This window comes from Charadrius vociferus, unplaced genomic scaffold, assembly GCF_000708025.1.
Source record: "Charadrius vociferus isolate BGI_N301 unplaced genomic scaffold, ASM70802v2 scaffold609, whole genome shotgun sequence".
Classification (NCBI taxonomy): domain Eukaryota; kingdom Metazoa; phylum Chordata; class Aves; order Charadriiformes; family Charadriidae; genus Charadrius; species Charadrius vociferus.
In genome coordinates, this window is record NW_009649993.1 from 180,065 (window position 1) to 198,219 (window position 18,155).

Genomic DNA, 18,155 nt, shown 5'->3' on the forward strand with positions numbered 1-18,155 from the left:
CCTTCGTGCCCCACGTTGGGCGCCAAAAAGAACTGTCGTGGTTTGGCCTCAGCCAGCAACAAAGAACCACGCAGCCGCTCGCACAACTCCCACAGTCGTGGAAAAAGAAAATGACAGGGCCAAACTCGTGGGTTAAAAGAGTGCAATTTAACAGAACAGCAAAAGGAAAAGACAAAAACGCGATTACAGTACCGCCGCGAAGTGCACGGACCGGACCCGCACCGCCGCAGCCCACCACCCCCGAGTGGCGACTCCTCTCCTCGCCCCGGCTAGCTCCTCTTATAGCTCGGGCATGGGTCACGTGGTATGGAATACCTGCCCCCCTGCCGGCTCCTGGGGAGATTAACCCCATCCCTGCCGGAACCAGGACACAATTTTAAATGTGTCCTCACGTTCTCTTCTGCCTTACATCAACAGGAAACCCATAGCATGCACATCTGCAAGACAGAACCAGCAACGGTTGTACTGTTCCTGACCTGCTCTGTTCTCCTGAGCTGGTAATTGTGTGCTTTTATAATATGTAAGCTATAAAATACATCACTGGCATAAACAGCTATGGCAAAATGCTGTTGGTCCGAGGCAGTATGCCTAACCACACCCTGAAGCAAGCTACAAGCAGTCAGAGAGGTAGCCACAAGAATATATCTTTCCTGTCAGCTTTCTCTGGAAAACCTGGCACACTTTTTTTAAGTCAGGTAACCCACTTGCCTCAGTTTTAACTGTGGAAGAAGAATCAGGATTCATACAAGCACTGTGCTGGTAGCAGTACGAACATAGGCCATTTTGGGGGGATGCTAAAAGCTCTGAATTTTTCAAATATTTCCAAATATTCTCCAAAATTAGCGATGCATTTTAGCATGAAATGTGATGAAGAGTCAGTTAGGAAGGAAAATATTTTCTAAGGTTGCATTTTCTTTTTCTTAGCGTGTAGGCAGAAGTTAGACCACTACAAAACACTGGTTATGATTCAGTTTATGAAGTTCACAGAGATGTGATGTATTTCGAGTACAGTGAATAGACACCTGTGACATTAAGTTATTTTATAGATCTTCAAACATGCCCCACTGTTTGTCATCGGGTTATGAAGGAAGAACACCAGTCTGTGTTTTGTCCACATGCGTAAGTGTGACTGACTACTATTATTTCCAATAGAACTAAATCACTACTGGTGGCCGCACAATTAGGATGTTTTAATTTCAGCCATATGCCCTTTGCTGAAGGAGAGGCCACATGTTGTAACTGTTGCTCTTACACGTGGATCAGGAGCAGGAACCCACTGTATCAGGAATCAGAGATAAACACATTATCCTTGTCCTCTGGATCACTAGTAGACAAATTCAGATGACCTGCTTTTAGAAATATGGTACTTGATTTTCAGTATCTCCTAGACGAGGTCAAAAATGTGCAAATGGCTGGTTTAGTGTCTCATTTAGTATGTCCTATAAGTGAAAAAAAGGACAGTACATACGTAGTAGTTCATATAATGTTCAGGCTCCGACACTGCAGTTCTATACCAATATAGAATACAGCAGTATACTTCTAGCCCATGAGATGTAAAAAGAAAAAAAAATCAAAATAAATTAAATAAATGGAACATGTTTTAATATTGCCTGTTGGTATACTGTCAACCAAAAATGTTAATGGAATGATAAATAATTTTGTATTACAGTCATAGTAATTTACCAAAAGGGCTTTTTTTCCAAAATCACTTATTTTGAAGGAAGGTGATAACAGCTATTTTGATATTCTGAAAGTTGCCAGACGTAGGTTACAGAAGATAAGTATACACCTTTCAAAAATAAATGTGCAAGATCCCCAATAGATATACACTCTCAAGCACAGCTGCTGTGGGTTGAAAATCACTAAAACGTACAAAGGTTTCTGTACAGATATCCATCCAGTAAGCTCCTGCATAGTACGAGTTACTTCTTGGCTAAAAGAGCTGTTTATTTGTGGGAAACTGGCAGAGCCCCAAAAGCAGAAATATTCACAGTTTTTAAGTCACATGAGAACTAGAAATCGTAGTTTATACTCCTAAGTAGTTTGAATTTTGGTCTTGCCTATTGAATTCTGCTCTGGTCTTGCCTATTCCTGCTCTAGCGGGGGGGTTGGACTAGATGATCTCCAGAGGTCCCTTCCAACCCTGACCATTCTGTGATTCTGTGAATATATTGACTTAATCAAGGCACATTCCTTTTCTTAAATGCTGCAGTGAATCTCACCAGCCAAAGGAACTTTCAGCCATGTACATTTCAATTACTTGGTCTTTTTTTTTTTTTTTGACTCTTTTCTTTTCTAGCAAATTGAGCCTCCCAAATATGTATATATATACATATTGAACAGTAAATCATAGATGATAATTTCTAGCCATGCAAACAGATTTGGAGATGGTGGCCTTTCCTTTTGCAGGGGTCTTTATTGCTAGTGTTGCTTTCATACTTTAGCTAACAGGGCCAAACATCAAGGCCTTTGGAACAAGCTTCAGACAAAGTAGAAGGGAGGTGCAGATTTGCTGTAGCTCATTTCTTTCCCCTGGAAATGTTACTGTCCATTTCTGTCCCCATCAGCAACAGCAGCCTGGCCATTGTGTAAGTTTTTCCTCCCTTCAGGCAGTCAAGCCTCTGACTTCCTACACTTGCATATTAGAAACTGTATTAGTGTTGCAGCCTCTCATTATGACAAAGATGACAAAATCTGTTTCACTCAGTCTTTCCTCTTAGAAATTAAAATAAATAAATAAATAAATAATTTTTTAATGGGCAGATGAAGCTGCCTAAAATTCTATGTTGTCTCCTACATTGTCTCAGAGCAGGACCTCAGTCTGAGGCTGAGGGTAACAGAAAGAACAGGCAGAAAAATGCTTTTGAAAAGAAAACACCTTGGAAAATAGGAAACAGTTACAAAATATCTCTGAAAGGTTCATTTTTCTCTGCTGACAATGATTATGGAAGAACTCCTTTTTTCTCTTGAAAAATCATGTGATTTTCAGACTTTATCACTTTTTATAACATTTTGCTAGGGATTTCATCACATAATTAAACTTTTTAAATAATCCCACCTTTCCATTGCTGTGTGTTTCTACGGCAATCTGCACATTAAGCAACCTGGAACTGCCCCCTGATTTTTGATCCAGAAGCTTAACTTTCTGCACAGCTTCCCATACATTATCCTTGGTTTGATATAAAAAGATCTGCCACTGGGAATGGTGGCACTGGAGACTGGTCTCCAGTCTAGGTGGTAACAGGGCAACCTTGGGATTCACCACAAGGCTCCCCAGCCGGTAATCCAGATGCTGCTTTTCTGCACCATTTCAGGTATGAATATTTATTCAAGGAATAGTTAGTTGTTTCCTTTTTTCCATTCAGTGAAGAGAAGCCAATATAATGAACTGAAAATTATATTTTTATTTGTCTGGGCCTCTGCCAGCTGCTGCTTGTAAGTATTCAAATTTCATATTTCTCTTTCTTTCCTTGTCTATGGCAGGTTAAAACATCCTCTGGTAGATTGTGATGTACATCTGTTAAGATTAGTGGACTTATGCCAGGTTATATCTGGTGAAGATTATTCCAAATCGCTATGGTTCCCTTTATCAGCTGTAAATTTTTGTGAAATTCACAGCATTAAAGCATGATGTTTGAACACTATTTACTTCTGAAACTATACTGGTTATGATCTTCAGAAGGATTTAAATTTAAAAGTATTCATTTCAGGCATAGTGTAATGGAACAGGTGGCTTTCTGGGCTCTCTTTCGCTCCATGATTCTACATGGATAAAGGTTTCATAATCCAGGCATTAAGATTTTACTGAGGAATTACTGTTCCTGCTAATAATTTTGTTGCCTTTATACTACTTTGTGTCAAATAGGCTGTACTGACAGATGTGCCTGTAGGATATATATAACATCATGACTTTCTGCTTCAATACTTCAGCTACAAATACCAAAACTTATGGAAAAAATATGATTTAAAATTCATTTGAAACCTGATGGATTTTCTTTTTGTTGACTGTCTTCATCCCATGACATCAGAGGGATGCTTGAAGAAATATGCCCAGCTGATTTCCAGAGAAGGTAAAAATTATAATTTAGATTCAATATAGCTCAGCAGTAGAACCACACAGATTCACATAGAATTTTATAAGAGGACTCTGGAATTAAATTCTCCACTGCAGGCTATACCTGTGGTGACATAGCAAAAACTGAAAGAGGGTGGGCATATGTATTTTAGACACGCTGTTAACCTTAAAAGTTTGATCCAAAGCCTGTAATACTGAATCCCCTTGTCCCAGTGATGCGCTCTTTCAAGACAGTTTGTTTCAGCTGAGCGCAGTTGACCTTGTGGATAACTCACTAATGGAAGTCTGACCTGGCCTCAGTCACCCTTCAGCTCCTTCCAAGCTTTAGGAAAACCTGGCCATTTATCCTGCACATTCATTAGTCTATTAATGTTATTTAATTAAAAGAGTTTTCAAATAACTTTCATGAAAGGACCTGGCTATGGGACATGAACCAGTATGAGACATTCCACTTCTCTTTAACAAGATAATGCTTTCAGTGTTCGAAGGAACAGCAATGCCATTGAAATGAAATGCATTTCTAACAACTTTTAATTTCATAAAAGCAAATATCAACAAATTTTTTTGCAAAAATAAATAGAAGCTAGCACTGACAGTACAGTCTAGGAGACAAAGACATAGAACTGACTTGATGGTTATCTGCAAAATCATGGCTTTTCACTTGCATTCATAGTGTTGAAAGCAATTCTTTCTTTTCACAAACCCTCTGTTTTAAGAATCTTTACCACAGAAAGCTTGTGGGCAGAAATAAGTCCGGATTCCTAACGTGTCAAGTTCAATGCTTGTGTGTTTTCAGGGAATGAGACCAGGCTTACTTCAAATCTTTGCAATATCTACTTATTTCATCTTAAGGAAAATCTGTTATAATAAAACAGAAAACCCACACACAAGTTCTTCAGGAGTCTCTTCCAGAACTCTAGTGAAAAAATAAATGGGCATCCATTAGGAACCGCTTAGAAGTCTTCAAATATATTTTCAGAGTATTTGACAAAATGTTAAAACATTTCTCAGTTTTTGTAGTGTTTCATCTGTTTGTGGCTTGTTTGGGTTGGTTTGTGTTTTGGGTTGTTTTTTTTTTGAGAAATCAATAAGCCATTTTATCAATAGGAATGCTGCTTCAGAAAATTAGTATTTGCTTTCTTATTCAATGAAGCCTGCACATTGTATACTACAGGCAACACCTCTCTTGTAACACTTCTTTTTTATTTCTTACACAAAGGCCATCCTAATAGCCATACTAATTCACAGCTATGAATAGAATAACCTTCTATACTGCTATTTCCCACTGCCCTCTCCCCTATGGTTAAAATGAAGAGTTTAATGGTAGGTTGCCTGAATTATGCAACCCCACCCCTGCTGTTAACAGAGTTTAATGGAAATGTAGCTACTTCATTTTATGATCTACAGTATAAAGTTCACAAAGAGACTGACTGTGTTCGTGTTTTGTCACTCTGCCATCCCAAACAAGAGGTCCACTGTTAGAAATTGTGGTTTAATAGAACTAATATTTTCTTTCCTTAAACTATGATTGTATCTGTGGTTTGGAGGAAAGTTCAAGTAAGGGAAGGATGGCTGAAAATAACTGATACAAACGCAGTATTTGACAGGTTTAGGACAAGACCTAGTAGTTCAGTGCAGCACTTCACTCAGTGGACTTAAAAACTCAGGATTAGGGTTAGCCTCCAGGGCTAATGTGAGGAAACAGTTAGGTGTCCTAAAAAATCTATAGTGAAATGGTGACCTGAAACATCTACACGCTGAACAGGAAATTCTCTAAATTTAACCTGCAGGAAATACAAGGAAAGGAAGAAAGAGAGGCACACATCCTAAACCTTTCAGTTCTCCAGGGTTTATATGCTGGTGTCAGGGCTGAAGGCCCATCTTTACATGTAAGGATACAGAGATGGGAATCTTCTCAAAAGGATAGTATATCTTTTTCTTTTTTCTTTTTTTTCAATTAATGGACCATGACACAACTTCTTATCAAACATACATGCTGTAGTTCTGTCATCATAGTCAGTGGTAAGACAACTTCCCAAGAGACCTCCTACCTGGAGATTATTACTACAGCAACACTTGAACACAGAGAAGCTTCAGCCTTACCATACTTTGATCAGAAGACAGACACTGATGCTACTTCAGTGTTTCACTGAACCTCTACTTAACTATCACCTCCTGACTGCAAGAAAAATAGTGTAATAAAAAGCCTTTTTCATCCACAGGCACTTTTTCCTCCCCCTCACTTACTTCTGTAAGATCCAAAAGATCTGCTTAAGCACACATAATTCTACTGATCAACTTGCATGTTGCACTAACTTTGCACTCAGGGCTATTGGTCTTGCTCTGCTGTCCTGGTTTGAGGTAGAACAGAACCAATATTCCTTTCAGTAATTTTACTTTTCAGTTATGCCTCTTCTCACTCTCTGAAATTAACGGCATATTCTTCAGACATTGTCTGCTTCTAGCAAATAAGGTCTGATGTTTATAGCGAATACCAAGCAATGGTATGCAGAGAGGCTCTTGCTTATACTTATTGCTGTAACACCCAAGGGCAGCAAACTTTGTTATTTGCCCCATCGGAGGGTCAGAAGAAGAAAAGAGTAAAGGGGTGGCACCTGCGGGGAGGACCGGACAGGACAGGTGACCCAAAACTGACCAACAGGGTATTCCATCCCATCTGCCTCATGCTCAGTGTAAAAGCTGAGGGATGAAAGGGTCAGCCCTCTTTCTTCAATGGCCGGTGTCTGAGGGGGACTCTGTCTGTTCCTGTGCCTTTGATCCTGATCCTGAATCCAGATCCGGAATCCAGTTCTTGTCCGTCACTGAGTCCAGTCTGAGACTTTCCCTGTGCCTGCCAGTGACACAATCATCATCCTGGGAGCTCGATATCATTTTGTACAGATTGTATATATTTCATTATCTTCTTATTTATACTCTTGTATTTTCTTATTATTATTTCTTCTTATTATTAATATTTCATGAAAGTAGTTTAGTTTCTTTTTCAACCTCTCTCTCTCATTCTTTCTCCTCTCCTCTGAAGGGAGATGCCCTCTGTTCTCTAAAGGGAGAGAGGTTAAAGAAAGCATCTGTCATTTGTTTAATGGCCAGCCCAGCCCAAACCACGACATCTGCCTCCTCTACTGTTTTCCTGGGGAATCTGAGCAAGTACTGCTGTACCTTCTACATCCAGAGCAGTCCAGAAACAAGGCAGACCCATCCCTCAGCACACTTTCCAATACCACAGTAGAAACACTATTCAATCGGCAAAAGAGGACTGACTTGGCTGGCTGTGGAGGATGCATCTAGGTTCCTCCTAAAACAGTTCATGACATGGAAGAGATTTAATAAGACTGTGACAAGTATTTCTCACCGACCTTTGAAAAAAAAGACAAAGCTACAAGAACTGCTGTTAGTTGTTCCGACAGCTCAGGCAATTATAGCCTATCATCAGCAGTCTACCTATGTTTGCACAACTGTGGCTTCTGCTTGAACTTTACATCCATAATAACTAGCTCCCATGATGGAAGTCTTTAAATCTCTGCTGCCTTAGGTTGACTGAAGACATGGTTTTGTTCGAATGCAAGCAAATACCATTTTGACACAGAGATAGAGGAATTTATTACAAGCATTTATACAAACATCTGCTCTGAATGCACAGAATATTTACATATTAAAGCACTGCTGAAACATTCCCACATTTGCATTGTTCTTCGCCTTTTTAGGAATTTGCACCAAATACCAAAGGAAATTCAAGTATATCCAGGTCTTCATTGCCATGTGAATATTCTCATACAATACAGCAGATCTTTCATCAACCAGTGAATGAATTGTATCTAATTTATTGATTTATAAACTATAAGGTTGATAGCAAATTTTATGAAAAATAAACATTACTATTTCCAAAAGGACTAGAAAAAACAGAGGGGAAAATATTGAAATCTACAAGACAAGGATAGCTATCTCACAAGGGATAGGTATCTTAATTTCATGTCATTAAAAAACCCCAAACCAATACCAAAACCTCAATCTGATTGTGGTTGAAAAACTATCCTGCATTTTTGACTACGACAGGCATTAAAAGCACCAACTGCATTTTTGTTAATATTTAGTCCAGCATTTCCCCATGGAAACAGGCAATTTATAGTCAGGTTTACGTTTACATTAGAGTTAAAATGGATTGCAGAATGGAGTTAAAACTTTCTGTTTACATTTAGAGGACTCCAGATACATAATGTGCATGGGTACATCTGCCAAAATTTTAGAAATTAAAATGGATGAAAAACAACTTAGTTGGCTCTAGCAATCCTATGTTCAATTATTTCAGGGAAATCATATAACGAGGTAAAAATTTAGTCTTGTATGTTGTTATCCGCTCTGTTGCAGTGTATTGGGTTTGCATGGCAAGGTTTTGGTAGCAGGAGGGGGCTACATAGGTGGCTTCTGTGAGAAGCTGCTAGAAGCCTCCCTCATGTCCAACAGAGCCAATGTCAGCTGGCTCCAAGATGGACCTGCCACTGGCCAAGGCCAAGGCCACCACTGATAGCGGTAGCACCTCTGTGATAACATATTTAAGAAGGAAAAAAAAAGAACTGTGCAACACCAGTGAGAAGGGAGGAGTGAGAATGCGTGAGACCAACAACTCTGCAGACACCAAGGTCAGTGAAGAAGAAGGGGGAGAAAGTTCTCCAGGCACTGGAGCAGAGATTCCCCTGCAGCCTGTGGTCAAGACCATGGTAAGGCAGGCTGTTGCCCTACAGACCATGGAGGTCCACAGTGGAGTCGATATCCAACCTTCAGCCTATGGAGGACCCCACACCGGAGCAGGTGGATGCCTGAAGGAGGCTGTGACCCCATGGAGAGCCCGTCCTGGAGCAGGCTCCTGGAAGGACCTGTGGCCCTGTGGAGAGAGAAGCCTATGCTGGAGCAGGTTTTCTAGCAGGGCTTGTGATCCCATGGGGGACCCACGCTGGAGCAGTCTGTTCCTGAATGAGTGCACCTTGGGGAAAGGACCCATGCTGGAGCAGTTTGCAAAGAACTGTACCCTGTGGGAAGGACTCACGTTGGAGAAGTTCATGGAGGACTGTCTGCTGTGGGAGGGACCCCGTGCTAGAGGTGGGGAAGGGTGTGAGCAGTCATCCCCGTGAGAAGTAAGGAGTGGCAGAGACAATGTGTGATGAACTGACCACAACCCCCTTTCCTTGTCCCCCTACACAGATTGGGGAGGTGACAGAGAAAATCAGAAGTGAAGTTGAGCCGAGTAAGAAGGGAGGAGTGAGGGAAGGTGTTCTAAGATTTAGTTTTTATTTCTCATTACCCTACTCTGATTTGATTGGTAATACATTAAATTAGTTTTCTCCAAGTTGTGTCTGTTTTGCCCATGACAGTAATTGCTGAGTGATGTCCCTGTCCTCATCTCCACCCATGAGCCTTTCGTTATATTTTCTCTCCCCTGTCCAGTTGAGGAGAGGAGCGATAGAGCAGCTTTTGTGGGCACCAGACATCCAGCCAGGGTCAACCCACCACATGCAGGATCAAGAGAAAGGATTTTGTTTCTGGAAACCTGGGTTCACTGGCCACTGAAATAAGCACATTATGCATGAAGGAATCTCAAGTATGCTCATGTACCTTGCTTAGCTTTCTGCATGTGAGCAGGGAAAAAATTGGTTTTGGTGGTGTGCTGTTGGAGTCCCACCCCTGACATATTCCAAATTCACTCAGTGGCTTGCTGTCATTATCAGTAGGTGATCATTATTCACTTGGGAGACAATGACCTCTGCAAAGAAATATCTAATCATTAACCTAAAGGCCATCTGCCAGATCTCAGCGCTTTCTCCTGCTGTTTTCTTAATCTGGTTGGAGGTGCTTTCAGGACAAATCTTCTGGCAAGCAAATATCAATCAAATATAAAGGAAGTGAACTAGAAAATTAGTAAATACATTACAAGAAATGGAAAGATGTGTTCCTGTTTTAAGGATTAAATGCGTTTCTAAAGCTCTATTTAGAGAGGATGGAGTAAATCTGTCGGAAAAAATAGTTAGATATCTTTCTTTAGAGACCACAAGCAATGGATGGGTTCCTTTGTTAGATGTCAAAGTGGATGTCTGACCTGACTGCACTCTTTTCGAGAAAGAGCAATTTGCACATCATTCTCAAACATTTCATGTTGGTAGGATTCTGCCTCCTTCATTCTGGAAAAGGGGGATAGTTTGAGACCTCTGCTTTCTGACATGATTCTTAGTGACTCTTTTGCTCTCTAAGGGACAAATAAATTCTGCATTAAAGAGGAATAAGGAAAATAAGTTAATCAAGTCTTAAAATAATCAAATCAGAACTACGGAATCATAGAATCACAGAATGGTTTGTATTGGAAGGGACCTTCAAAGATCATCTAGTCCAATGCTACCCCTCTTTCCCCCCTTGCCATGGCCAGGGACACCTTCCACTAGACGACGTTGCTCAAAGACACATCCAACTTGACCTTGAACACGTCCAGGGATGGGGCATCCACAACTTCTCTGGGCAACCTGTGCCAGTGTCTCACCAACCTCATCCTAAAAAATTTCTTCTTTATATCCAAACTAAATCGACTCTCTTTCAGTTTAAAACAATTGCCCCTTGTCCTGTCACCAGAGGCGTTGGTAAAAAGGCCTTTTTCTTTCCTTCTTATAAGCCCCCTTAAGGTATTGAAAGGCCTTAACAAAGTCTCCCTGGAGCTGTCTCTTCTCCAGGCTGAACCAGCCCAACTGTCTCAGCCTGTCTGCAGAGGAGAGGTGCTCCAGCCCTCTGATCATCTTCATGGCCCTCCTCTGGATGCGCTCCAACAGGTCCATGTCCTTCTTACATTGTGGGCTCCAGAGCTGGGCACGGTACCCCAGGTGGAGTCTCACAAGAGCAGGGTAGAGAGGCAGAATCAACTCTCTTGGCCTGCTGGCCATCCTTCTTTTGATGCAGCCCAGCAGGTGATTTGCTTTCTGGGCTGCAAGCGCATATTGTCAGCTTATATCCAGTTTTTCATCTACCAGTATACCCAAGTCCTTCTCTTCAGGGCTGCTCTCAATCAATTCATCCCCCAGCCTGTATTGAGATTTGGGATTGCCCTGACCCAGCTGCAGAACCTTGCATTTGTCCTTGTTGAACTTCATGAGGTTCACACAGGCCCACCTCTCAAACCTGTCAAGGTCCCTCTGGATGGCAGCCCTTCCCTCAACTATGTCAACTGCACCACTCAGCTTGGTGTCATCCGCAAACTTACCAAGCGTCCATTCAATACCACTGTCTACACTGTTGATGTAGATATTAAATGGTATTCGTCCCAGTACAGACCCTTGAGGAACACCACTCACTACTGGTTTCCACTTGGACATTAAGCCGTTGACCTTAACTCTTTGGATGAAGCCATCCAGCCAATTCCTTACACATCTAACAGTCCATCCATCAAATCTGTATCTCTCCAATCTACAGGTAAGAGTGTTGTGGCGGACTGTATCAAGGGCCTTAGAGAAGACCAGGTAGATACATCAGCAGCTTTTCTCTTGTCCCCTGATGCAGTCACTCTATTGTAGAAGACCACTGGATTAGTCTGTCATGATTTGCCCTTGGTGAAGCCATGTTGACTGTCTCTCATCACCTCCCTGTCTTCCATATGCTTCAATATAACTTCCAGGAAGATCTGTTCCTTATCTTACTGGGCACTGAGGTGAGGCTGACTAGCTGATAGTTCCCAGGACCCTCATTTCTACCTTTTTTAAAAATGGGTGTGATATTCCCTTTTTTCCAGTCACTGGGGTCTTCACCTGGCTGCCATGACTTTTAAAATATGATGGATGTTGGTTTAGCAACTATGTCTGCCAACTTCCTCAGGACCCTGTGATGCCTCTCGCTGAGTCCCGTAGACTTGTATATGTTCAGGTTCCTCAGGTGGTCTCAAACCTGATCTTTTCTTCAGATGGGAGGGACTTTGTTCACTCAGTCCCTGCCTTGAGGTTCAGGGACTTGAGAGATGTAGGAAGTATGATTAATAGTGAAAAATGAGTATCTCAGCCTTCTTCCTGCAGCTGTCACTTGTTCTCCTGTCTTCTTTTAGCCGGGGCGGGGGGGTGGTGGAGCAGGCGGTATATTATCTTTAATCTTCCTTTCTGACCAACCTACCTGTAGAAGCCCTTCTTACTGTCTTTCACATTCCTTGTCAAATAGCTTTCCTGATCCCACCAATACACATCCGTGCAGTGTCCCTATATTATTACTCGGATACATGCCCCTGGTTCCACTGCCTGTGCATTGTCTTCGTACACTTTACTTTGACCAGGAGGTCCTCACTCTGGTCTCCTGCCTTCCTTGCCTGATTTCTTACACATCGGAATCAAAAGCTCTCGTGCCAACTCTGTTCTGCTCCTGTATCCCTGAGGGCAATTTCCCAGGGGCTCTTATCCAATAATTCCTTGAATAACTGAAAGCTCACTTTCCTAAAATTCAGGGTCTTATCGACTGATAGTTTAATAAAGGTGCAATACTATGGTGAGTTTGGCAGTTTATCTAATTAGTTCTATATCCACAATGGGATATCTTTATTTTTAGTCTTAGCAAAATGAAGAGTTTACCAGATTCTGTGGAACATGGTAGAAACGGGGAAAAAATGCCTTATCTTCTTTACACTGCTGCTGCAAAGCTCAGTTAGTTAGTATTTAAATACTTGGTAATAAACCTAAAGTACTAAGTAAATATTAAATAGAACCATTTCATTTATTTCACTGTTTCTCTTACCAGTGTTGTAACTTCATTCTTTTTCATTAATTTTGAACATATGATTGATTTTACTGAGTGAAGCAAAGCATGAGCTTGCACCCGTCCCACATCCTACCACTGCTTGTTGTGGCACACATGGTCTTGGTCACGCTATATATTTGTGGCTGAAAAACGTCCCCCAATGTTCATTCTGAGGCTACATCCTTGTCCTGAATATTAAATTTGGTGATATTTTGCATTGCCTGTGTGTAATAATTTGCTTGTAAGAAACCCACCACGAGTCAGCCCACGACAAATCCAGCTATCTGAATTTTCAAAAGGTGTGGATGCATGACTCAACTCACAAAAAAAGTGCTCTAAGACTGGCACAAGACTGGCAAATTTACCTCTAGATAAATCATGGCTAAACGTTGCCACTTTTTCAACTGCTTATTTTTCAGTGTTTGTTTCCCACACTTTAAAACATAAATCTGCTTATTTATACACACCTGCCACAGCATGATTTGGTCCAGCTTCAAGAACTGCATCTCTGTTCACGTGTTCCTGGACGCAGTTACCTTTAAAAACCAAAGTTAGCATAGAATAAACAGCCTCTAAAAGTTAGTTAAACAACTGTTGTTTGTTCAGCAGCTGTTTGCTGGCAGATTTTGTCTTGTTCTAGGCAAACAATCATTTATGTGTATAGTCAATTAGGGATTTATATGCAAAGGACAATTTGGCATCACTACTCTTCTCCCTTTATCTTCTTTCATCTCCTCTGTCTATAACTATCCTTCCTTCAAGGTTTCACAACAAAAAAATGCCTCATCTCCCTCCTTTTCAATGGGCCTGTGGTTAGTTTTCTGAAATCTGGGATTATTTTTGAGTTTTATCTTGAAATCCAAGTAATGGAAATACTTCTTAAATACCTTCAGTGTAGCAGGAGCACAACCCTCCGACAAAGGACTATGGCTAGATTTTCTCAAAACATTTTAAAGTTTACTGTTACTTCTCTTTCTGTAAACAAGCATTCTTGCACTAGGAAAAATTAACATTTTAGAGTGACGTACCTCACTAGAGACCATACCTGCAGCTTAGTCATCAGGTCTCTCAGCAAATACGGCAGAATTTAGTGGTGAGACGAGATTTACCATCAGCCACTGCTTAATGCAATTAAGTACAAACAATGAATGTCAAACCACTGTTTTCCTACATCAAATTTTTGGGAGACAATTTAAAGATGGAGTCTGAGGTCTAGTTCAAATCTGCTTAACATTTTTTGCAAGTCTCCTTTCATTATTACCATACATATCTGACCCTTTTTTTTTTTTCCTCAAAACAAAGAAAAAAATGTGAAGTACATGAGAAAAACCCAACCTTTCAGTGAGACCTATAAAGAGATCCCAGAGGCAAAGGGGCAAGAGTAAGGTTATTTCAAGACACAAAAAAAGCCTCAGGAGAAATGCAGATAATTTTCCAAGGATGGTTATTTGAGTTGGCACATTCAGATTGATGACAATTAACTGAATTACCTGCACCGGGGCACCAGTAATCACTCATAGATATATGCAGCCATGTCAGATTTCTCTTATGCTTTAAGATCCAAAGGCTAGTGTATGTATAGGGTAGCAACAGACGAATAGATGATAATACAACAATACAACAATAACTATTTTCTGTTCTGAAATTATGTCTTATTGGAAACCATTCTCAATGGTATGTAAAATATGGCATCACTGTAGGTAATACAGTGCTATGAATAATTTGTCTTCAAAACATTGATGATTCATTGTTTTATTTTTTAAAGTATTGGCCTAGCAAAGCTAGAGATGAACATCTTGCGTACATGGGAAAGGCATTATATAAGCAGCAGTGCCCCAAAAAGCTCACCTCATCTGCAGTCTGCAGAGACCATTTACTGCATACAGGAGTTAAAGGTTTCGGTAAGGGTGCTAGCTCAGGTAACTGGATTTGTGGCATATTCCCATTTGCCTGGATAAAATTAAGCCTCCAATGTAAAGCTATTTGTTTTGTAGTATTTTTGCATTATATTGAGGTATAAAAAGTGCATTAACTATAGCTGTGTTACACATCTATATAATATATATCCAGCTCACTGGGACTCTTTTTTAAAATTGGAATTTATCTTGGTGAGCATTTGAAAAAAATCTTGGAAATAACGATGAATAAGATTGCAGCCTGAAGGAGATCATGGGCTGATTTCTATCCTCAAAAGAGCTCTTCAAAGACTTTCATCCTTTATGCTGCCAGCATGCTGCTCCATTTGCAAAGTAAAATCTCCACGCAGCTCTCCAGCGTCTGATGCAGTCTGTGCTTTTATACATGCTAGAGAATAAAGGGAAGGGTGGCATTTTGATTTGCCTAAAAAGGAGGGGAAAAGGAAATAAGTATTTGTGGCAAAAAGAGTAAATGGTGGTCAAAGCAAAGAGCACAAACCCTGGAATCAATCAGTCAATCTATCTATCTATCTAAAATACTTCAAGATATATGTTACTGACCTTTATGTTTTAATATTTATTATAGCTCTCTGCCAGTAACAATATTATTGTGTTACGGAAGTATAACCAAGAGGACTGCATGACTCAAAAGCTTTTTGGGGTACATTCAAACAATACTTTTTCATGCATCTATAAATGGCAGGTGACAGTCACCTGCATGGCTAATGAAAATCTTCAAGATACATTTGCCACAATGAAAGAGCTCAAGACATTAAATTAGGTTTATCCCTGCATACTAGGAAGCCCAAGTACATTATCATGAGATTGTAACCACAGACCAAACATATCTTTTGATATAACTTTCATGTAAGAGGTCTAAATTGAGTTGCTTTAGCATGTACCTAATTTCCAAATGCTTAAATTCTTAAATTCCTTGCTGAATTGGGACTTAATGCAGAAGTCTGTAGATTTAAACAAAGAATTTGCAAGCTAAAGAAAAGCCCACACTGCTCTATTTCCCAAAAATGTTATAATGAGTGACCCTTTATGAAAAAAAAAAAACCAACCACTTTTTGATTTTAATCAGGAAGTGATTAAAGTAAAAGTAGGTACCCAGCCATGCAAGATGCAAAATCACTCTTTCAACCCAGTGAAGCCAGTCTTACAGGAGGCTTTACAGGATCTAAAGTGTGTTTTTTTATTTTTCTGTACTTCACACAGGGAGGTTACAGCATAAGTCACAAAATAAAGTTTAAAACCTATTTTACTTTTCTATACTAGGAAATCTCATATTTGAGGACAAGGGCACTATAAGTCTAGTCTTCGATTTCAGAAGAAGAGGAGGCAAAAGTTAAACCACCATATTTTAATGCATTAATTTTTATTGCCTTTGTGAAGCAATACAAAATCACTTGGCACGGAGATCACCACGTGGGTAACAGAAATGAAATTAAAGTTAAAATGCATTCAGACAACACTGGAAGTAATGAAAGCAATACGAGCAAATGGAGGTAAACACAGTAGAATTATTTGGAGAGCCATTAAACATGAAGTCTAAGGTAGACTGCCTTATGTCTAATATAATGAAAAATAAAAGAGCAGGCAGATTCTACTCAAATTAATGCCTTCAATACAAAGGTATTCACAAAAAGCTGAGATTTTAATATCTTTTCTCTAATTTTGAAGAAAAATCTTTTAAAAATCAGAAACGAAACTTTAAGGAATATCCTCTTAGCAGGCCCCAAGTTTGCTCTATGTCCAAATTACTTTTCAAAGAGTTGATAATATAGTTCTTCAATGCTTTTCTCTTTGTATTTTTTTTTTTTCCAAATACTTTGATTCCTTTTATTAACACCCATAAGCCAGATGTTCTGCCCTGGCTTCGTAGGGCCCTAATATTCTCATAAAACAGGACCTTGTAATTCAGGGAACATTCACATGCTAAGGACTATTTAGAGTTCCTTCTCCAAGTTCTTGTCCATACTTTTCTGTGCAAAGATGGCTCTGAGAAGATAAATTAATCTACACCAATTAAGTAATTTGCATAAGAGCAGTTAGCATGGGAAACATTGCTAGAAGAGGCTGTAGCCCCCTGTGAGTGAGAGACTGTGAAGCTGTCACATGCCGCACCATCTCAGCCAGAAGGAAAGCTGGGGGCAGGCCTTTGGGATGCTGCTGCCTAGGCAACAGATGTCATTTCACAAAAGCAGCACTGGATCTCTTTGCTCAGGCTAAGGTCTGACATCCTTAGACCGGGCCTTTGCAATTACAGTGTTCAGTTTCATGAGCCAGATCAATAAAGTAAGGGAAGTCTGGCACAAACTTACATGAGCGCTCGGTATGACAAAGAGCTCTGCGAAGAGATGCTGGTGTGACTCTGCGAATTGGCTGGAGCCAGTAAGTCATCATTTCTCTTCAAAGAGCTTAGTATTTCCTGTCATCGAAGAATTAAAACATCTTTGGGACACATTAATCACTAATTGCTTGCTATGTCCTATAACCTCACAAAGGCAAGTTTTCACTGGCTGAAGAAAAAGTACCAGGCATTTAAAACCAAACCAAAAATCCACCGATGTGCTTTAATTTGGGAACTGTGGAATAGGCTCGCAAAGAATTAATTCATGAAGTCTATGTATCTTGCATTTTATATGAACGAGGGAAGTCCTTCATCGTGATAATACATCTAGCCCTTGTAGAAATACTGAAACAGGCCAAATTTGTTTTCATAAAGAAGTTGGTAGATCTACTTATAAAACAAGGTATTACTTTAACCTGAAGGTGGCAGAATGATGTTCTACCATATATATTTTTAAAGTAGCATTGAGCCAGTCCTACTTAACAAATGAATGCGTCATTACAATGCCTCTGAAATAGAGCACAGATTTGGGTCCCAATTCTTCCACTTGACCTATGCAGATGCACCTCAAAGATGTGCGCAAGCCTGTTCAGGCGGACACGCTGAGCAACGTTCCCACGCAGTGGGTGCATGCTGTAAGATCCAGCTCATTGTAAGACATGCCCAAGCTTCAGCTTGCTAGTATGAATGTTAAGAATCCACCAAAAAAAATCATCTTTGTTCAAGTACACTGGAGTGCAACAAGCTCCCAACAACAAGCATGCCTGCCTCGCACTCCTCCTTACCCGTAACCGACTGTGCTATTCTGGGCACCCACAACCCCACCGACGTTACCTTACTCTGTGGCTCCCCATTACCTTGACTCGGTAACTCCCGGGGGTTCCCCAGCAGCTGCCACAGCTCCATCACCAAAACCCCCTCACCTCTAGACGGGGCAAACTTTCCCATCCCACCAAAACCTTCTGTTTTCTCCGCGTTTTGAGCCGCACGGGCCCACCGGGCTCCATCACTGTTCACCCAGGCCATGGGGGCACACAGCTCCCCC

At 40.6% G+C, this 18,155-nt stretch overlaps 1 protein-coding gene across 1 annotated transcript in view; it reads right to left on the reverse strand.

Annotated features, from left to right (window-relative positions):
* Positions 1-18,136, reverse strand: part of SLCO4C1 (solute carrier organic anion transporter family, member 4C1) — a 140,494-nt gene extending 122,358 nt beyond the window's left edge. Inside the window, exons 1-2 of the mRNA XM_009891673.1 lie at positions 17,896-18,136; positions 13,306-13,374 (exon numbers count right to left, since the gene is read on the reverse strand). Of these exons, the coding sequence (XP_009889975.1) occupies positions 13,306-13,374; positions 17,896-18,136 (310 nt within the window). The remainder of the gene's footprint in view (positions 1-13,305; positions 13,375-17,895) is intronic.
* Positions 18,137-18,155: the final 19 nt, after the last annotated feature.